Here is a 22414-nt window from a genome sequence, read left to right as displayed (position 1 = left end):
CCTGAGTGTAGTTATGCTTTGTTTGTTTGTTTGTTTGTTTGTTTTTATGAGCCCTGGAAAATGCATAGATTTAAATACAATACTTTTCTCACTCTCATTTATTTTTCAGGTGTGATTTAATGTCATTTGCAGTCATCTTTCAGAAACTGAACACGCCATATATTTTCCGAGATACGCTTTACAGTATTTATTTATTTTAAGACTTAACAGACTTTTAACAGACTGGAACTTTTAACTTTACTATATGCATGGAAGGTGGGATTGTTGGCTTCCACATTTACCCTCATGATGTCGCTGCAGACAAATAAAGCGTTTATTAAAAGGAAGTAAAAAACAACAAGGCTTCTTGAGTCTTTTGACGGGCTACGCTTGTGGATTTTATTAAGGGATGGTCGTGCTGGGTTGTTTCTTTACGTGTTCATGCCAAGTTGTAAGTTGAATGCGCTGCCGTTATATGCTGAAAGCCACATTATTACTAGGGAGCAAATGAGAGAAACGCCCCGTTTTTGCGCTTCAGTGTTGCGATGCAGCGTCATGTACACAGAAAAGTTGGCAGAGTTGTGCACTGTGTCAATAGACACACATATATGACTGCATGTGGTTCATAGGGAGGGAGGGACGGAGGAGGATAAACTACTCTAGGATGGTCCGCAGAAAAATGAACGACCGCACTGCAAAACGGGGTTATGGATCATTTATCGAGACAGTAGGACTCCACAACTAAGGTTAACTTTTTTTTTTTTTTTGAACACCGATGGAAGTTGGAAGCTGCTTAGAAAACCAGCTGCATTCATGGTAAGGCGTGATTAGTAATCGGTTTAAATCATAATGCCATCTTCTTCATAAAAAGAAAGGAGGAAAACGACTGCATGCGAAGGATAATCTGATGACCTCATGTGGGATTCGCCCATATTTCAGTATTTGCCCGATTGCATCACTTGAAAGCAGCAGGTTTGACTCGCTGGTACAACGTTTAGTATGCTCGCTCCCACTAAAAATGAATTGTGCTTTTTGTTTGTGTTTGACTAGTCCGGGAGAGTTTGTCAAACCAATGAATTTAGTAATGGATGATCATGGATCCCAGTCTCATCCACGGAGCTCTGGTTTGAGGTATGTAGAGCAGTCATTTGGATTGCCAGCTGTAATAAATGTTTTATCTGTCAGCCAACACAGAAATCATTAGGATCTAACGTGTTCCAGCAGAGGTGTAATGCCATTAATCATGTTTTATTGGGTTTTTTTAACTGAACAATCTCCATGGTGCTGATCTGCAAAAAAAGAAATAAATGAATAAAGAAAACAGAAGTAGGAAAGACTGAAATAATGACATGGAATTGTGTATCAGTTTTGTCATTGTGGAGAAATATAATATCACAGTGATACCCTTCCACCTAATGCTAGCAAATGGGGTTCTGACAACAGCTGGCAGCTCCCAGCCAGCTGGTTTTCAAAGACCATTGTAAATTAATGCATCTGTATAAGAAACGTTTAGCTAACATTCCTATCACTCAGTACATCTTAGCAGAGTCACAGTTGTTGCAGACGTTTCAACCTTTGAACTCTCTTCATTTCCTGCTCTCTGAGTTTTACTGAGAAATTGCCTTGACCATATGCAGAGGTCATGGGAACTATTTTGCAGGCAAAACATTCTGCCTCCTCTGTCTCTGTGATGAGCCTGGTGGCGTTTTTTTTTTTCCCCCCCCTTGTGTGTGTTGGGGTTGAAACTGATATTCTGCAATGCAAACACTGAATTGTTACGTTCGAATTGCAGTTAAAAAATGCTGTGCATATATGACAGGATGGAATTTCCCATCAGCTTTTGGTGCATAGCCTTGGAGATGATGTCAGCTGCTTGTATTCCAGTGGTTGGAATCATTAAAAGGGGAGAGTGAGTTTCCAGAGCTTTTTTACAGCCGCTCCTCACTCTTTTGGCATTCAGAGGCGATCTGCCGAGATTTTCAGATTGAAATTAGAGGTGAGATGGAGAATTTGAGCATATGACAGTTTCCAATTCAGTCTTCCACGATAGCTATACAAAGTTTCCAGTCCTGCCCTGCATACTGTGATTTCCTCATTTGTTAAAATAGCATTCAGGCACATTATAGTTCACTGAAAAAAAGCAAAAAAAAAACACAGCTCTTTCAGTCTGACTTTTATTCATATTTCATAAGTATTGTGTCATCTGAGAGCACAGCCACACTCCTTGGCAATGGGGAGTAGCAGACTACCTAAATCTCTCTGTGGTTTGAGTATTATTTGGAAAAGTAAACCACACTCCTCCATAAGCTGCTGGGGTGTGGATGAAGACATGTGTTCCCTGTCTTATTTCTGGCTTATTAGAATTGGGGTGACTTAACCCACTGCTTCTTGCTTTTTCAAACACAGTCATACATGAAGATTGTATGTGTGACTGCACTGACCTCAAAACCTATGTGTCATTTGTTTTCAAGCAGAGATGTTGCTAGCACATACACATATGTTATTTTGACAATAGGTAGTGTTTCTTTCTTCCTTCAGTTCTTAGCATTTCAGTAACGCAGTTTTGAAAACCATTTCTAACTGTAATCATCACTATTATGTCCAGTAAGAAGGATTTTTAATTCCTACCTACTCCAGCAGTGGACTGCTTGGAGCTGGCCCCACTAATTGGACACACCTTAAACCATGATCTCACATGGCTGGCTTCCCTCGGGGTAAAATGTGGAATTAGTTAAGGTATTGTGAATCGCCACAGCTGTTTCCCTGACGTGCAGGCAGTCATAGGGCACAGCTGCTCACATGAGTTACAGATGAAAACTATGACAAGACTGACAGATCAAACTGAGACCCTTGAAGAATGCAGGCTTGTGGAATTTGAAACACAGTGACCAAAGTAAAGGTACAGAAAACACAGGGCCTCAAACACACTAGAGTCTTTTTTTTCCCCCTTTCTTTGTTGAAATTATACCTAGAGACAACAAGTCTGTCGTCTTTTAGAAAAATCTATAATTTGGCCTACAGCATGCTGCCATCAGAAGTCCCACTCAGATTCTGTGTGCTCAAACGGCAAGGTAAAGGGTGTGATTTAAAGATATCCACCCACTAGATGCGATGAAGCAAGAGGAAAATGAGAAAACGACAAGCTGTTACGGGTAATGAGCTAGTGTGTGTTTGAATACTGGGTGTTTTATCTCATGGATGCTTTCAGACTGAAGAGGCTAAACCAGACAAAATGGCTATCATCCAGAAAACAGGGAAGAATGGCTCGTCTTTGTTACCAGACTGAATCCAACGCACTGACCGTAAATACCAGCAAAACTTCTTCATAAACAGACAAGAATATTAGTGCAAATTTTTCTTCTTCTCTTAAAAAAAAAGAAAGAAAAAACCTCATATTTTTCTATTTTTACCACACTGAGGTTCACACCAACCTGTTTAAGTGAATATAGTGCACAGATCCTGCCTGTATATAGCCCCTCTTTGTTTCTGTTATGCACGTTTCCAGGGCATAACAGTTGGATGCCTCCCACTCTCAGCCTGTGTAACATTCAGGGTGACCTCACATGAATCAGGCCTTTGTGTGGCCTCAATAGAAACTTTTACATATCTCCAACAACATTCAGGCATTTTATGTCACAAAGAACAATTTCCCTTCATTTGCATGACCTTCATTATCAGTGTTTGTGTTGTTTAGATGAGATATAGAAAAAGCCCAGCAAATCACAACAGGCGTGAGTTAAGTTTACTGCAGATCTGTTTAACAAGACATTGACAAACTGGCATCAGGACAATAAAAGGCAGGTGTAAAATAGGAAATATGAAGTTGTACACCATGATATATTTCTCTAGAGGGCACTATCACTGTGCATACAGTATGTTTGTCGTGCATATGCGCGTTGAAGCACTACAGAGTTCCTGTGTTGAATTTTACTTGTTGTCAGACTGCTAATGAATTGATATTCTTGTGAGCCTTATCATCTCCTAACACACAGTGTAGCAACTTAATGAACCGCAGCGTGACACAAACAAGCACGTAAGCAGTTTCAGCGAGGGCATTCACACTGACACTGAGCAGGAGGTTGAAATACTTTGGAGTATGGATTCAGGCAGTGTGGCTGTTGTGGCATGTTTTTGTAAAAACTGCAGTTAGACATAGTGTATTTACTCCATGCTGTAAAGAGTCTCAGTTCATGTGATCAGCAAAAAAATCAAATGCATGCCGTGCTTTTGAAAGATCCCCCACTGAAAACAACGCTGCATTGTTTCAGAAAAGAGGACACAGTGTGATAGTTAAAATTATGACTCGAGGGGGACGTTTGCTCTCTCGCTAAGTAACTTTATTTAAAGTGTCCCTTTAGAAACAAAAATAATAAATCTGCGTTTAGTCAAATCTACAGAGACTGAAGTAATAATTACTGGGTCTTATCTTTTCTGTGCAGTTTCCAGTGTGGGGCTATTATGTGTATCTTAAAAAGAATTCCTGGCAGCCCAGTCGACTTCTTTCATGTTCACCTTTCTGACAGATTTATTAAATTGAAATATATTCATTTAAAAACAGACAGCCTGAAAAAAAAGCTCTGCGTTCTTTCTTTTATGGTTGGCACACATATTTTTCTTTACATAGCCGTGGCTTTGTTATGGTGCAATGTTTGGTGTGAAAATATTTGCGCTGGTTAGTGATAAAGTGAGGGTAATGTACCATAGCAGGTCCAGTTCACCGCTGGAATTATGTCGAGAAATCACACTGAATGGACCCAGATGTCATTATCTAACTGACCCGCGAGCTTACTCTGGCTCTGCAGTAGTATTAGGCAGAGGCTGAACATGCAAACTGCCTAAGGCAGATTGTGACAAACAGATATTATACACTGCAGCAAAATGCTAATAATGTCACAAGGTCGGTCTTTAGATATTTTTAGAAGTTTGCAAATTTATGTTAATGACAGGGGAGAATTTGAGTTAGATGAGGTGATCTAAAAAAGCGCTGTGGGAACAAGTTTTTGTTTTGCTTGCAATAATAAATGATACACATAGGAGGTGGGAAGTTCTCATAGGGTCCATGTGCTCTTTTTTTCTCCTAATTTCTTTCCATCCCACATTGCTTAGGAAGTAATGGCCTTTCCAGACCCTCCTTAAAAAGCTTGTGTTTACAGTGAGTGACCTCTTACCAAATTACCAGCTGCGGCTCTGGCCCTGTGTTTTGTCTTTCTTCAGGAACTGCCACTTCTTCAGGAACTGCCACCTCTCCAGCCATGCGCCTCTATAACTTTTTTTTGTGATAAAAAATTGCTATACAAGTGATAAAAAGATATGTTGAGCAAGGAGGTAAGTGTAGGTGTGGTCTTGTGAATGGTTGAATGCAGTTGTCATTTCTCTGTGAAGGGGGAATAAGGGAGATGAAGCGGATGAAGATAAGGGATTCTGTTTAATGTGGGCTGAAAAATGGGGTGGTGCAGGAAGGTGCAGCTCAAAGTCACAAATTGCAGGTAACAGATGGGGGTTGGCTATATTAGGATTGCAGTGCGAAGGAATAAATCAGACCGTCTTTAACAAATTGGCTGAAAATCCAGCATGGGGGAGCTGCCACCCCACTAAGGAGGGATTTTTCCTTCACAGGGAGGACACTGAATGTGATGGCTAGGTCACCTAGCCGCCATCTGCAGAGGTGACCCACTGTGTTTGCCTTCTTTAGTAATGAAATACTTCAGTGGCAGTCGACAGACAGCTTGACTGTGGGGGAGCCCCAACATCTATTAGGCTGTCCTTGAGAAACTGGGAGACAAAATATAGAGTAAAGAAGGCAGAAATGAGGGTGGGGAATGTTGAAAATGGGACAAGTTTGTCATAATAGGTTAGGGTTTAGAGAGAATCACTTGTGTGACTGTATGCGGGTTATGTAAGTGTAGGAGGATTGATGCATTGATGATGTAATTAGATTGAGATTCTCAGATGCAGCAACTAATGTTTTTGCTAACTCCCTAACTCTGTCCTTCCACTCTGCTACACACCAACATCTCCATTCATCTCTTATCCTCCTTATCATTCGATGGTATTTGGTGGTAGTGTTTGTAGAGTGGATTGCACATTCTAAAGTGAACGTGTAGACATGCTGATAAATCACTGGCAATAAGCACTCATTTCACAATAGAAAGTCAAATGTATTCCGTACCAGACAGTGTACAGTTTCCTAAATAAAGCAAAAAAAAAAGAAAAAAGTTTCAAGTTGGTCATACTGTTTGGAGCAAATTAACACAGGAAATCTCTATTTATTTTAGAATATTGTTAGTTCTAGTGTTGTATACTTAGTGTGTGTTCAGAGTTTTATTCTTGAAATGATGAAAATTAGGTGAAACTTCACAATTTAATGCTTCGACGCAATCCAAATCCCGGGCTTCTCGTTTTTTTTTTTGAAGAGGAACTACATGCTGTTACAAAGAACATGTTATTTTCATACCTTTGATTATCAAGTAGCACTATCATTATTGTTTTGCGTAACTGTCAACTCGTCTAACATGGTTTGGGAGTGAGTCAGTTCTGCAGAAGTAAGGTGTGGTTTTGAACAGTTGGCAGTGTCTTAATGAAAAGTAAACACAGCAGCACCACCTGAGGAAATTAGTGAGCAGGGAACTTTCCAGGATGGGTTTAAGCCCCAGTGAGAAGATAAAATAAATTAGCATGCAATCCCTTTGACTTCCCTCCTTTGTTTACTGTCATAATTGCATCATTGCCATCATGAGTAGATCATTCATGATTAAAACACATGACAATTCAGCATATTTACCAAGTCCACTGTGAGCACACATGCTGCAGCGTGTGCCAGTAGACTGTCCATTGGCTCCGCCCACGGATTCTGCCAAGGGAGGCAAAGCTGCTTACCTTTCTGCTCATGGCCACTGGGAGAGTGCTAAAACTCTCAGAGGCACAGCAAGAGGGCTGACAGGATTTGGGTACAGGAGGCAGATTTCTGATGTCACAGCTTTGGGCGTGGCTTTAAGGTGGGCCCTTTAAAGCTATACTGTTAGATTTTAGTCTGTCTGACTACTCATGGGAGACACACAGCAGAATGGAAGCTATTTGAGCGGGAACAACTTTAGGTGAAGAGGTAAGAGCCTGGAATGAACTGCTGGCACACTGAGAGGAAAAGCAGGTCTCTCACCTGCTCTTCTAATTTCTGCTTCTCATTGCTCCGTCTGTGTGATTATCTGTACACCGTAACACTGCTGCTACTTAAGTGTTCTTAGGGTGTTGGAGAGGACCCTGAAAGGCTTTTGTGTACTCACTGTTTTTGCATTCAGACTATTAGTATGTGTGTTCTGACTTGAAGTTGAGGGTGTGTGGGACTTCCTGCATTGTGGCATGTTTGAGCCTGTACTTTTGACTGCTAGTAAGCTACTGCTGGTAGAGATCTGGGGTGTTTTGGTCATTGGAGCATTTCATTGTTGCTCTTGCTTCTTAAAATAATCAGGGTGTTGTCTGAAAGTGTGACCAAAGGGCTTCTATGAAAAAGAAGAAGAAAAAGAAAAAAGAAAAACAGTTTGCTTCCTCGTGCATGAACCCATCATTCCCTAAGGGGCCATCCAGCTACCCAGCAGCTGCTAGTACAGCACAGTAGTCTTTTATTATCATTATTATTATCATTATTATTATTATTATTATGAGTTTTTGTGTGTTTGTTTCGATTATTCTTGGTTTAGTTTCTTCAGAGTTAGTCCTATTTGATCCTTCTTCCATTTAATTGACTTTAGTAGAAAACAAATATACATATGCAATTACATTTTTTTCCTGGTAAAAGTGTGGCCTAGCATGTATGGTATGTGGGGAATCTGGGTATCCTTTTGTTCATCGGGTTTGCTCCTGCTGATGGTCAGATTATGTTCTTCATGTTTGGCTGTTTATTGTAAAGCACAGCTAAGTGTCTATATACACTATCTTTCTTATCTGATGTCTGTCTTTTAAAAAATATTTTCCATACATGACCTGCAGAACAGTTTCTGGAAGTACTCGCACGACAGATTTAATTAAGATTTTATTCTATGCCTACATCTCTCTTTATTGTTTTCCCAAATCTAATCGAGGATATATACATTTATGTATACCTTGAATGTGATCTAGCACCAGATATGTTGTGTGAAACATATGGCGAAGAGGCCTTTAACCGTAACTTTTTGTTTATGTCTGTTATTGACATATTAAACCGGAGAATGGAAACCTTTGAGGGGTTTTGATGACTTTATCATGCTTGAAGACTGTATTGTACTGTAGGTCAGTAAAAAAGGAGTTTTGAGTGATTACCTTTTTATATTATAATAGAAAGACTGCCAAATGGGAGTGATTTCTTATAAGATGAGTGCGTGTCCATCCCTTGGGCAGGCACTGAATAGTTTGATGAGTGTGAATGAGTGAATCATGTGCTATGGCTTTCCAAATCCCCAGATAAAAACCTAGTTGAACAATAGGGAGATTTTCAACTGACGTTCTGGTCTGCCGCCTTCTTCACCAACACCGTCATCACAACACCAAATGACAGAATATCCTGTCAGTGGAGATCAAGAAACTCATAGAATCAAAGCCAAGGAAGAACTAGTTTCTGTTTTTACTGGCAGATGGTGGCCTACACCTCATTAAGATAGTTTGTGTTGTTATTTATTTTAATTTGCCACGTGTCTGTCTTTATCTCTTTTAAAGTTGCACACATTCCAATTGCAAATTTGTTGCTGTTATATCGAGAAAGAAGGAAAGGCATCATAGTGAATGTTCCAGTTCATTTGTTTTTGCTGTTAAAGTTTACAAGACTATCTTATGATAAAGTGGAAGACATGGCACAGCAACAACAGGTTTCTATCATTTCCTGGTAGTCTGTGATCATGTCCATTAAGCTTGTTCTCAGGTCCTAAATGGGCTTGTTTTTGAGTGCTGGACTTCCCAGAGAAACCTGTAAATGAGACATCAGCACAGTCAAGCTTCAACATGTCTCCGTCTCATTCAGCCACTCATCAACGCAGGCTGGGATGGCACAAACCAACCAGCTTGTGTGTCTTGAGTTTGTCACCTGCCTAATATGTGATGATAAAGATCACTGATGACACAGCTGTATAAACCGAGCTGACTCTGGAACTGATGCAAAGCTGTTGTGTATTTTTCCATAGCGGTTCATTAATTGCTTCAGCATTCAGTCAAATATCACATGATTCATTTTTTCCACTGAACAAGGCATATGAGTAAAACTAGTTATATTGCTGTTGGGTTCATTTACAGGGTATCTAAAAAAAGTTTTAGATATCGTGCAAAAGTTTTGCCAAATGAGTAACCCCAACTAATGGAATCAGCACTTTGTACACAGAGCAGAGAACAGTGTGAATGTCTGTTTATCTAGAATTTCTATTGTCATTTGTAGGGATTTCCTGAGTTATACGTGGTGATCCGGGACCATCTTTGTAGCCTGCTTATTATTTTTCATCTAACACTGTTCATTACTGCTCTGCGTCCTGCAAAACCCAAAGTAAAGATGGCAATATTCATGCAAAAGGAGTGTGACAAATGCAGATTTGCTCCAGGTGCTGCAGAAGCGACAGCATGTCTCCACTGGGACGCATGTACCTGTCAGTTTAGAAACATGCAGAGGGACTGGTGTACGTGGCAAATTTGTACAATTACCGAAGATTTACTCACAACAAAATCACAATTCTAATGTGACCAAACACACAAAGATTGGGAGGATGAGCATGTTTAGAAAAATGGTGTCGACACAAAGCTTTAAAATCAGCAGAGTACGCCTCTGAACTTTGAACTGTATTGATTTGTCTGGTTAAAATCCAAACAGTCAGTGATTAAAACAATTGAAGTCATTTTAGCTTTTAATTTAATCACTCTAATATAAGATTGATGCATTGTTGTTTTCTAATAGGAATTTTGGTCAAAGGTCAAACACTTAATTTAGTAAACCCTTCTTTTTCTTTTCTCAAAGTAGAAGAGGTCTAAAAGTGTAAAAAAGTAAATATAATTTGGTTCTTACTTAAGATGGATCAGTGCAGTCCTTTCTTTCTGTTCTCTGGTCTATGGATTTTAAAAGGCTGCATAGTCACTGGAACAGGTTTTTCCAGATTGTATTTGGTGAACATGATGACATCAATGTAATTCACTGCAGTTAAATGTGTGTTGTGGAAAGACAAGCAAAGTCAGGACAGCAAGAGAACTTAATCTCACAGCATTGCAAAACTCTTTCACTGTGTTGTTAAAAAGGCCCTTTGCCTACTTAGATGTTAACATTTTCAGATGTGTATTGTGAAAGCAAGTTAGACGATGGTATTCAAGTCTGGTTGAAGTGCAGATCACATGTTTATTTCAAGACTCTGAAACAGTGGTGGGCAACTCCAGGCCTCGAGGGCCGGTGTCCTGCAGGCTTTAGATCTCACCCTGGGTCAGCACACCTGAATCACATGATTAGTTCATTACCAGGCCTCTGAAGAACTTCAGGAAATGTTGAGGAGGTAATTTAGCCATTTAAATCAGCTGTGTTGGTTCAAGGACACATCTAAAACCTGTAGTACACCGGCCCTCGAGGCCTGGAGTTGCCCACCCCTGCTCTAAAACTATATTTGAGAGGATTTACTGTTACGTTATACTCTTAAGTACAAATTTGGCCTTATTGTAAAATCTATGTGTGCACAACTTTCTAATGGACAAAGTTTAATAAGTCTGTTATAGGTACAAACTGTTACAGTAACTGAATCAGCTGAAGATTTAAGAGGCAAAGCGGTGGTGGAGATATCTAACAGGACATAAAATAGCTGTTTAGTGATGATGCACAAGGGAGCTTTTTTTTTTTTTTCTCATAATATACGCTGTACATAGACAGTAATGCCAAGACTAAATAACGACATGACATTGGTTAGTATACTTGAATAAGATAGACTTTGATTGGCATTATCTCAAGGTTATATTTTTTAATGTATTTGATTAAGTAAATCGCTAGTTTGAAACTGGTTAGCAGTCCCAAGAGGTCAGAAAAGGACTTTGCACACAAACTAATGGATTACATTATGGATTTAGGAAAACCTGCTGAAACCAACATTGATTTGAGTGAGGTATGCAGTTGACCTTCTTGTTTTGTTCACTCAGAATTTATTTGTTCCTTTCAGTTTTAAAGGTAATACATCCTGTCAAGTGTATGCTTTTGGAACTATTAAACAGTAATGCTGTAAATGCTGTGCAGTATTCACTAGTAAACCATGCAATGTGTTGTCAGTTTTCAAAAGCACTCACTGTTATGGTAGGGTTTGTTGCACATGGGAGAAGTTTGCCTTGAAGGCTTTCATGCCAGGCAAGCTCTCTGGGGTGTGATAAACATTGTTTAAAGGGTGTGTTTCAACCCAAATCATGATCTTTTCCTAAGCCTAACACAACTGCAGCTGAAAACCAAGAATAATATAAAAGAAAAGGAATCTTCCTGCCTGGAAGCCTTGAAGGCAAGCTTCTCCTATCAGCCATTTTGTCAGTAACCATCACTCGCTGATTTCTTTTTACATTGCATTGTGGCAATTTTGATAACTGGAGAATTTGAGCAACACTACATAGCAGGCATACGAAGGATTCAGTAAACCTTGAATATTGTCAGTCATCAGTCCTGGAGGTCTTGTATCTACTATATTAAAAATTAGTTTTCTTAGCCCTTGGCTGCAGATGCATTTTTCCAGCTGCAGAGTCTTGGAACAGTTTTTGGGCTCATTATCATAGTCATATAATATATGTTTTCAGCGCTGTTTAGTAGCATGTTTCATTTTCAATGTATTCTTTTTAAAATTTCATTCTATTTCATTCAGTGTGTGTGTGTGTGTGTGTGTGTGTGTGTGTGTGTGTGGTGTATATAAATGTCATAGTGTTTAAGGACATCCACCCCCAGAGCGATACTAATAGACTAATAGACTCGGCTGAGTGGAGCAAGTGACCTTGCATTGCTCGGATTCCTTTGTTTGAATAAGACGTGCCCCCACGTAAGACTGCAGGCTGTAATTCACAGCACTTGGTCTGCAGAACTTTGTGTCAATCTATGCTTACGCCAACTGAATAAAAAATGACACCTGGAAGTTTCTAAAGTTAGCGAATCTTGACTGACTCACTGATTGGATGTGCTGTTTATTCGACTTTCTTATGACAGCATCTGCTGTTTTTCTCTTCAGACAAAAGGCAATACAAAACAAAATGTGTTACAGTTAATCTTTAAACCTTATAATGACAAATCAAATCAAAACATTTTAATTTATAGTCAAAAGCTTTGTGGAAATGGTGTCATTATTTGAAATTGTACTTGTCACAGATGTTTTAAATATGTCTAACAGATGGCCAGCTGACAGAAAGTCTTTGAATAAAAGGTGTGTGTGTGTGTGTGTGTGTGTGTGTGTGTGCGGCAGCCAGATCAGCCTGTAAAGCTCACATGACTGCTACTGCTCTTTACCACACTTTATTTACACAGTTTTCAGGAATGTTGAGCCTTGACAAACACTCAAATTGTGTTTGTCATATTTGCACACATTAGAGAGAAATGTTCTAACTGTACCAAGTGCTGTATACTAATGCACAGTCTTCTACCCAAGGAAAGCACGCAAGCACTTCACTATAAAACCACATTTGCCCTTGCGCAGTCTCTGTGACTGAAATTGAGATCTGTAGCTTGCATCTTTTTATCAGTCTCTCACATGTCTGTCCATTCAGAGCCATTTCTTCAGGCTCAATGAGTAAATCTGTCCACTTGGTTGTCTTGTGACTTGTTTGCAAAGTGAACTTGATCTCTTTCATGTATTAGCCTCATTGCTTAGTGAAAACCTGGGGAAGAAAGGATTTCTTTCATGCTGTCTAGTGCATTTTGATTTTCAATCAGAATATTGTCTGAAGTACCAGAAACCGTTTAATGACATTTCTTATAATGCACACGCAAGTAGGGAAAGCAACCCCAGTAAACTCTAAAATGTTCATTTGTCTGGCTGTGTCAGAGCAAAAGCCAGACTTTTTATGAATAATGAAGCCATCCTGAGAATAATTTACTGTTTCTTGTCCAACTTCAGGGTGTCGACCAAAAGCAAAGCACCATCCCCGCCTGGATTAAAGAGGCTGGAGTCCCCAGGTTTCTCCCAGCGGTACCCAGGAAACCCTCATTTAAAGATGGACCAGAAGGAGAACCTTATTGATAAAGAACTCTCTCTGACTGTGGTTCTGCCTGGTGGAGTGGAAAAGACGGCCATAGTTCATGGAAGGTACAGATCACTTTATCTATATCTGTATACACTTAGTGTGCATGTAAAGGATGATTTTTGTTATTTGCTGCCACGTGGTGTGTGTTAATACTCAAAACATTAAGCACTAAATTGTGACACTGATGTAAACTAAGTCAGTGCATGAAGTCCATGAGTCAGACAGGTGGGATAGCTGCAGGTTGTGGTTTTAGACAACATGTTTGTGTCTCTTTATTTTTATTCAGACATCAGTCTGGATTAACTCAGTGTACTGGAGTGTTGTTTTTTTGCATGCTCTACCATGCGTTTACTAATGCCTGTAGGCAATTATGTGAGAAATTAGTTAAAAAAAAAAAAAGATTAAATTAAAATTGCGAAATGATGTGCCGTATGCGTGCTGAGCTAATAAAATGAGATGAGATTTTGTGCAGATACATGGAACAAGATGACATCATCTAATTAGAAACAAACGGCAGCATTGCAAGCTGTAACTTGCAAATTTCTAGAACCCAATAAAAAAACTGACTCAATAGGTATTGCCTTGAGATCCAAACCCATGAAGTCAAAAGAGTGCAAATGCCTACCAAATAGAAATCAAAGGAATACATATTACAGAGAGTGAAATGCTGTAGCTCAGGAAGTATGTGAGGTTTTCTAAACTGAAGGCTGGTGGTTTGATCCCGGGCACCTTCAGTTTATAAAGTGTCCTTGTGCAAGAGAGTGACCCTTAAATAGCTCATGATGTGTGCGTGTGTGCGTGTGTGTGTGTGTGTGTGTGATGGTTAAACGTGACATAAAATATTACACTGTGCAATGTGGGTTTTTTTTTTTTTTTTTTTTTTTTTTTTTTTGTCCAGTTAAATTAAGATACAGATTTTTCTAATTAATTTTTTGCATTAATGTAATTTTCTTCTTCTCAAAAGCGCAGTTTTGTGGTCCTGGATGAGTTAGTATTGAATAGCACCATGCAGCATTTAAATACACCTAAATTCAGACTCTTAAGTCTGACTTGCATGATTGTAATCACATGTGTGTCAGACTTTTAGTCAAGCGTTTACTTAAGCTATCACTATCTTTCTCACAATGCACACAGTTTATAAATATTCTTTCAGAGTTATCTTTTGCACTTCGCACTGTGTTGAGAAATGACCGAAACTAATCCAGTGTGATCAGATTAAATTGACCTTTTTTTCCTGTGTCTAAGCCTCTTTAGAGTCGCTACACAACAGAGGTTATTTTCAAGGTACATTGTTACATTGTGACAATATTGACAGTGTCAGTAAAGCTACAATGTTGCATGACTGTTGCTGACTTAAATCCCTGTATTTCTCCATTGCACTGTTTCTTGCAGCTTTTTAATCAGTTCTATCACTGCGTGACATAAGTTTTGTTGTTTGTTTGTTTATTTTTTTACATGGATGATTTGAATCTGTCGTGGTAAACAGATTATTAGATGATCATCTTCAAATTTTAGTAACCTTTTCAGTAAGGGATTTAAATTTTCAACCTTTTTTTTTTTTAATGTTTTTGCTGGTATTTTTTTAAAGCAATTTTTTCTAGAAACATCATGAAGGACTTAGTGAACAAAAATGATTTAAAAATAGTTTTCACGACTTTTTTGAGACTTTATGTCACATTTTTTAAATGCACTTTCATTTACTTCTTTATGATATGTCTCCTTTTCCTTACGCTGAACTAATCATACATATTTGTTTCTGTGTATCTTTCAGCGAACCCCTAATGGATCTCCTGGTGACACTTTGTGCAAAGTATCGCTTGAACCCCTCAAGTCACACTTTAGAACTGGTTACTTCCAACAAGAACAACATCAAGCTCAAACCCAATGCCCTCATAGGAACTTTAGATGCAGAGAAGATCATACTTAAACCTAAAGGGGAGGATAAAAATAAGAAGACAGGTCCTCAGATGCCCGAGGTACATGAATACATTGAACTTTATATTCTCACACACAGTAAACACCACAACAGATTATCAACCTGTCTCCTTCTGTGTTCTCCAGGCAACTGTTCGGATGGTGATAAACTACAAAAAGACCCAGAAAACTATATTGCGAGTAAATCCTCGAGTCCCCCTTGCTGAACTCTTACCAGCAATCTGTGAGAAATGCGAATTTGACATAGAGACAACAATCCTGTTGAAAGATGTCCAATCAATGACCCCTTTAAACTTGTCCAATTCTCTTAATGATTATGCAATACGGGAGGTTTATGCAAGAGACACACAAGGTGAGTGCTAATATAGTAAAAGGCCAAACTCACTGGTTTTGCATATTGGCTATCCCATGTCTTTCTTACTCTACCTCTCCAGCTTGCTTGTTGTGTGTCATTGTTGTGTGTTTCACGTTCTGCACTAAACCTCATGCTTTTTGACTCGACAGCACAACCTGCTACGCCTGTGTGTCCAGGCTCACCGACTTATGCAGGTATTTCAGTTTCACCACATGATCGCCACCAACAGAGTAATCACATTTCTGTCTGTTTTTACAACAGCATGTTTTTTTTGGGGTTGTTCTTTGTTTCTCAGGAAGAGTCACACCGGGCAAAGATAAAACTCAAAAAGAAAAGGAAAATAAAGGCCTCTTTGGAGTGTTCAGAAAAAGCAAGAAAAAATCTGACCAGGTAAACGTGACTTAGTAAAATTAAGATACTTTTTCTAATTGGGAGTTTGCTCTATGACAAAGTACATTGAAATCTTTAGAGGGAGGTTTGTTTACTTTGGTTTGCTATTAGTTAATGTTCACTGTGTTATTTGGAAACAGGTTTCTTATCATGTTCTGATTGGATGTTTGTTCTTTAAAGCCAACGACAGCCAGTGCCCCAGCTTCTCCTGTTCTCGTGAGCAAGCCTCGACCACTCAGTATGGCCTTGCCCAGCTCCAACTCGTCTCCGCTCGGCTCTCCGACAATCTCGACCGATGCGCCAAAGAAGAGGCGTGCACCCCAGCCTCCGATCCGTGTATCTCAAAGCTGCACCTCTGACCCTAGGACTCGCCAGAGGCTCTACTCTGAACCGAATGTTCGACTGGACGGTGATCAGGTGAGGCCACTGTTAACATGGTGTGTCTGATGTCTGAGCAAAGCTCTGACAACAATTGAAAATGACAAGATAAAAGGCGATGTCTTTTATTTTTGAGCGTTGATTAAAATAAAAATGTTTTTATGTAGGTGTGTGGTCTGAGTCGTGGGTCGTCAGCAGAGTCTTCACTGAAGAGAACCAAACGCAAAGCGCCTCCTCCTCCTACATCTCCAAGTGCAGTTGCTCAAGAACCTGTTTCTCCAGATGAAAATGTGCAAGGTTTGGTCTTTTATTTACATTACATTGAGTGATAATGAAAAATAAATAAAAGTGACTTTGTAGTGTAGATCTGGATTAAATGTGTGACATTTTGGCATGTGTGCAAAGGGCTCAAGAGTGAATTTTCTTAAAGCTTGTATTTTGTTCATTTGGTTTGTGTGCCTCCTAGTGGTGTTAATTGCAAAGTGCTTCATTTTGCAGCCTGAGAACCTCTGTATGCACTGCTCAGACCATGCACAATTACACACTAAAAGTGGCTCTTTTGGCATGTCTTATTTTTCATTTGTGAACAAGCGTTTGTGCCAGTATGGTGTCGCTTGCACATTCTCTGCCCTTCTACTGTGGTTTAGTGTTTTTGCTCTTGAGCTTATTCTCCCTGTTTTCCTGACTATATTTAGTATTTTGTCCTCAAACACCTGTAAATTCCTTTTTGAAAATATCAAAGCACGTATATTTTGGAAAATACACAAGAAAGCTTTTTTTCTTATTTTCCAAATCTCTGCAGGTTTTGAATTCTTTAACATTTTTTCTCTTGGTTGAGAAATACTTTCCTGTGATTGTGTAGACACAGTGAACCTTCGCTGTATTTGTCCTGTGAGGGGAAACTCCGCCCGTCCTGTATATAGATCAATTTAAAGCAAAACCTAAAAATATTTAAAAATATTGTTATTTGACGTTGAGGAAAAAAAAAAGGTTGGCTTATATTCTTCACTTATAAAGACAGGACGAAGATCACAGCATATTTTCTAGCTTCCATAATTTGGTGATATCTAGTGATGTGCTTTTATTAACTTAGTTTTCTATCTGTCAAGTGCGAAGTATATTGGGATGCTCAGACCACTAAAACTGCATGGTAGAAACCATGTTCAGGCAGACCATCTTTTCACCGCGTTGCTTTATTTCAGTGAACTCATTTTTGTTAATTAATAGGAAATCCTGAAATCTGTTTACAGGGTTTGTGTGAATAAGTCCAAGGTTTTTCAAATGTTTTAAGCGCCATGAACTATAGTCAGTTTGGAAAAAACACAAGATAAAAAAACAAAACTAGTGTCCTCTATATCTTAATAGATTGCGGTTTTCTTTGATGTCTGTCCTTTTAAGTTGCTGTCTTTCTGATTCTTTTTGTTTTCTTTGATTTTACTTTGATGTTAAAAAGTCTCATAACTCCTTTTTTTTTTTTTTTTTTTATTATTATCCAAAATCCCTTCACTCGTCACGTATCCCCCAGTCATAACTCACAGCTGCAGAATGCACAGTCACACATTTCTATAACTGCTTTCTCCTTCTAAACATTTTATCATTTCATCCACTCGTTGCTCTTGATTTTTCCCAGCGCTAACTTCACAGAGAGAGGTCGTCTGCTCTGTAGCTTAGTGTGGCTCAGTGGCTGCTGAGATCAGAGGCTGAGAACAGTAAGCTTTGTTTAAATGGCCTTGAAATTCCTTTTGCTCAGTGCCCCTGTGCGAGTGCTTCCTGTAGCGCTAAATTAAGAACTGGAGAAGGGAGAATGGAGTGTAAAGGATCGTTCAGTGGAGTTTATTTATCAGAACCTTTTAAATTAGAAACTCGGCACCTTCCTTGTGGCAGACTGAGTTTATAATAGCATTAGTTGTATTAAAAATTGTATGTAATTTACAGCCAACACATCAAATATAGTCTGTTGTATACGCTACTAGAGTTGTTTCTGTCTTAGAATAGGCCTTTGACTGACCTTGTTTTTTTTTTTTTATCATGTTTTCCAGCAGGTGATGCTGCTCACAGACTGGAAGAAATAAGGGAGCAAGAGGAGATGACTGCATCTGTAATGTCTGCAACTGCTAGTAATACGCAAGGAGTAGACGACAGCCTCAACACGTCATCTGATGTTTCACTGCATTCCCCTTCCCCAGATGTTGAGATACAGAGCACGATGTCAGTGGAAGATCAGTCCCCTGATCTGTCTTCGGATAGCAAGTATGAAATGAACTCTAGTAATAAAACTCAAGGCTGACACTTTTGCATTAGCAATGCCTTTAATTCTTTCTTTTATTTTCCTAGTCAACAGCAGAGCACAGTGAATGATTCTGTAACTCAGACTGTGAGGAAAACTGATGTCACAGACTCATCTGAACCGGCAGATACTAGTGAGTTTGCACTGCAATATTGTTTTCTACTTTTTTTTTTTTCTACATTTTGCCTTAATTAAGCAAGTCTGCTCTTAAAGAAGGTCAAAATGCCTGTTTCACATGAAAAATTCTCCTTTCTCTACAGATTGTGTCCCACTTCAGGTTGAAAATTCCATCTGTCAGGAGTCTGCAACTCACAGTGTTGAAACCGAATGCAGTACTACAACTAGCAGCCTCCCTCCGCCTGTAATGCAGGATGCGGAGACACAGGCCTCTGTTCAAGCAAACGCTGAAAGCCTCAGGGAGAATTCAGTGGCCACCAGCACATCATGCTCCACTGGAGAGGATGCTCAAGTGCAATCAAATTTCACACAGCTCCCCGCGCCCCCGCCAGAACACGTGGACGAAGATTCCTCACCATCAATTGCCCCCGTCTGTGAATCACCTGGGAAGAAAGATATGGCCACTTTGACGGAGGATCTGGGACCTCCTGAGCTTGAGCAAGCCTTACCCCCCACGTCGGAGACCTCATTACGCCAAGATTCAACACCAAGTGCCCCCGTCACAGCAAAAGTGCCACCTATGTATGCCACAGACTCTGAGCCAAAGCCTAAGCCTTCCAACGAACTTACAAGGGACTACATCCCCAAGGTGGGGATGACAACGTATACTATCGTGCCTCAGAAATCTCAGGAGAAACTGAGATATTTTGAAGTTGCATTGACACTGGAGACGCCTACTGAAGCCTCACAACAGGTACTCAATACTGGTTCTGCTCATTCAGATGAGAGCACAAGACAGATGGAACAGGAAGTCTCAAAGGAAAAAAGTGAGCCGCATTCTACTTTACACAGGGAAGATGGACTGCCTAACACTGCTACTAATCAACACACTGTTAATGGAGGTATACCTGAATCTACTCATTTGTCATCACCGACAAGTTTATGTAACACAGACAAGGTGTCATCCTCAGTTGGGGCATCTCCAGCTGGGTCCCCAGCAGAGGTCAAGGAAATGAAAATTCCACCTGCAACGAAACCTAAGCCTGCTTCTTTCCGCTTCTCACAGCACAAAAAAACACCTGGTCATTATGTAACTTCAGCAGCAGAGAAGAGTCTTGGCGCCAACTCTAGCTCTGGCCTGAGGGAAGTTCAAGGAAGTGCAGAAAGAGCAAACTTACCACCCCCTCCTCTTCCTCCTCCTGTGCAGTGTGACGAGGAAACAACAGGGGCCACTAATATTCAGCTGAGCCCTAAACAGGTCGACAAGAATGTGCCCCTCATGAGAATGGGAAGGCAAAGTAGTCTGCCAGCTAGAGAGCCAAGCACTGGGCTAACCTTGGAAAAATTTCGAAGCTTTGCAGCACCCAGGCCTTATGCTCCTGCCACCCCATCCCGCTTTGCTCAGGCAGTGTCCTCGGCTGTGAAAAGGAGTCATTCTGTTACCTATCGGCCAAAGCCGCCTCTCTCACCTGTGTTACCACCTGTCTCTCCAACTCCAAGTCTCTCATCTGTCACCGAGTCAAAGCAGTTATCTAAACTCAAGGTTAGTGTTCATAGTGTTTCACACTGACATTAAAATATGTAAGTAAAAAGTTAAAGTAAAATAAGTTTATCATCTACTTATGTGACTACAGTTATTATTTGTAGCTTGTTTATACTACATTTAGCCTCCTTTATGATGGTTAACACATCCACTTGGTTTTCCCTTAAGAGGTTTACAGATGTAGACAAGAGTGTCAAGACATTAGTCTTATAACAATATTGTTTTCCAAATGCTGTCGTGCTTTTTGGTTTGGTATTGTGTAAGGCAGTTACGCTTTGGCCCGTGGGGAGTCTCAGAAATATTATAACCTCTGATGAATAATGGAATACTGTTATATAGTTCATGTGACCCATTTTTAAAACTCAATTTTGGTTTTAATATAGATTACCTGCTATATTCCCAAAGCCTTTAAAGGCAAAGCATAGGGATTCGTGTGTTTTTACCTGACTGAATGTTTATCTTGTCCTGTTGAAATTAAAGATCAGTAAGGTTGTGGTGTAGCATTTTGTATGTTAATAGTTAATTTCAGAAAATGATAAGAGAAGCTGTGAGTGAGACGAGGATGAGTGAGGGGCACAATCCACTGGCAATGAATAACTAAACAATTCAAGCCACTTTACGGTTTCTTAATTATTTGTGCGGGACGTTGTGGACATGATGAGACTGCATGTTTCATAACCGCATGCTGTCTGAGTTTTGATCAGTGCGATTTGTAACTGTGGCCTAAGACGACAATTTTCGAATAACTGAGCAACAAATACAGAATTCGGTTTGTTTGTCACTCCCAGTACATTAAAAGCACAAATAACCAGTTAATACTAACCAGTATGTAACTAACAAATTTATTTTTCTGCCTTTCATGAAAAATAAGAAAACAAATATCCTAGAAATCTGTGAAAAACTTTCAAGTGTAGTGTAAAATAAAAAAGATTTAGTAGGCAAATAACAAAGTAAATTTATTTATTTATTTATTTATTTATTTATTTTGCATGCCATATGATAGAAATGTTTGGATTTATTGCTATTAATTCACAAATCAGATTATACATCCTGAACAGAGTTAAGTTGTGAATTCCTTTTTAATCTTTAAGTTTTCTCAATAGGCAGTAAATAAAAAGGACTATTGTGCTACGTAGATGAAAAATCAAGGTTAATTCTACTTTTGTGTCACTCTGCTTTCAACTCAGTGAAACAAGTAACAATTTCAAGCCCTCAGGAAATAGTCCACATTTTAATGGTGCAGTGTTGTTGTGTGCTTTCTTTCTTCAACGACGTATATAGCTATACTTAAAAGACATAATGGCTGGTATGACTTTTTTTGTATTATACTGTGTAGGGACGATCCTTTTTCCCTCTCTACAACAAATCCCACTTGTAGCCCACATCTTAAGGAAATACCTTAAAAGATATTGCAGTCTTTTAGCTCTTTTATCTTGTCTGAAATAGCAAGTCTCCAGTGATTGCACTTTGTTTCTTTTCCGTGCATTACAGGACTGTGAACATAGCGAGGTGGATAGCAATGGCTCTACCTTACAGAGCGAAGAAGGTGAACCGCCATCTAATAGTGACAATGTTCAAACGGGAGAGTCCGGTCCATAGCAGTGCCTTAATTCTTCTGACTGCATATCATTTACAGTAAGCAGAATCCAACACTTCACAATAGAAGTTCTTGAATGTTTCCACAACACTTGAATGAAACATATTTTTCTCTTTCAGGAGAAACTTGTCCTGCGTGCTTTGACTTCTCTGGAGCCCTTTATCCCAGGACAAAGAAGAAGAAAGTCTCCCCCCCCCCACCCCCCCTTTTTTTTTTTAGTACTTTCCAACAGCATACATAAAATCATATATTTTGATAATTAACAATTGCTAAATTTTGGTTTATTTTCTCACCTCATTAAGCGATATCCCCGGCTGTTATGCACATTTTAATGATTCCATTTTTATTTTGTTTTCACTCGAGTGCTCAGAGATGATAAATAAGAACAATTCTATAAATTATTAGTGATTTCCTGAGTTGTAATATTATTGGGTTTATTAAGAAAATGTATTATCTAAATAATACTGGATGTTTAGACCAGGACTGACCTGTCTATATTTAAGTATTACAGAGTTTTGTTTAATCTATATGCAGAAAGACACTGATGTGTACAGTACACTTATTGTCATTGAGAAGCAGTGTTATGAATAAAGCTTTTATCAAGCCGTTTGCCTTTATTATTATAATCATTGCTTTGATTTCTGCACA

The 22414-nt window shown here is 39.3% G+C and overlaps 1 protein-coding gene across 5 annotated transcripts; it reads left to right on the top strand.

Annotated features, from left to right (window-relative positions):
• The first annotated feature begins 446 nt into the window (after positions 1-446).
• On the top strand, positions 447-22372 carry cobll1b (cordon-bleu WH2 repeat protein-like 1b). Of its 5 annotated transcripts, none has more exons than XM_005452973.4 (14): positions 447-795; positions 1030-1110; positions 13038-13226; positions 14936-15140; positions 15226-15451; positions 15604-15648; positions 15750-15844; positions 16025-16261; positions 16390-16519; positions 18262-18472; positions 18557-18642; positions 18770-20169; positions 21661-21804; positions 21886-22372. In XM_005452973.4, exons 1-13 carry the CDS (start codon positions 755-757, stop codon positions 21766-21768), a joined length of 3054 nt encoding a protein of 1017 aa, XP_005453030.1. In that variant the 5' UTR covers positions 447-754; the 3' UTR covers positions 21769-21804; positions 21886-22372. The 5 variants fall into 5 exon arrangements, with proteins under 5 accessions (XP_005453030.1, XP_005453031.1, XP_025759799.1 ...); XM_025904014.1 differs by lacking the exon at positions 447-795 and adding an exon at positions 872-951 and having other exon boundaries at positions 18265-18472; XM_025904013.1 differs by lacking the exon at positions 447-795 and adding an exon at positions 872-951.
• Positions 22373-22414: the final 42 nt, after the last annotated feature.

Source organism: Oreochromis niloticus, linkage group LG16 (assembly GCF_001858045.2).
Source record: "Oreochromis niloticus isolate F11D_XX linkage group LG16, O_niloticus_UMD_NMBU, whole genome shotgun sequence".
In the NCBI taxonomy this organism is placed as follows: Eukaryota; Metazoa; Chordata; class Actinopteri; order Cichliformes; family Cichlidae; genus Oreochromis; species Oreochromis niloticus.
The sequence above is the reverse complement of the archived record's forward strand: the minus strand, read 5'-3'. Positions and strand labels throughout refer to the sequence as shown.

Bases quoted from the DNA above. Each gene is read 5' to 3' on its own strand.
- cobll1b (XM_025904013.1), top strand. From the start codon at position 887: ATGACCTCATGTGGGATTCGCCCATATTTCAGTATTTGCCCGATTGCA. The intron at 15,845-16,024 runs GTAAACGTGACT...TGTTCTTTAAAG, and splicing joins GCAAGAAAAAATCTGACCAG to CCAACGACAGCCAGTGCCCC. The intron at 18,473-18,556 runs GTATGAAATGAA...TTATTTTCCTAG, and splicing joins GATCTGTCTTCGGATAGCAA to TCAACAGCAGAGCACAGTGA.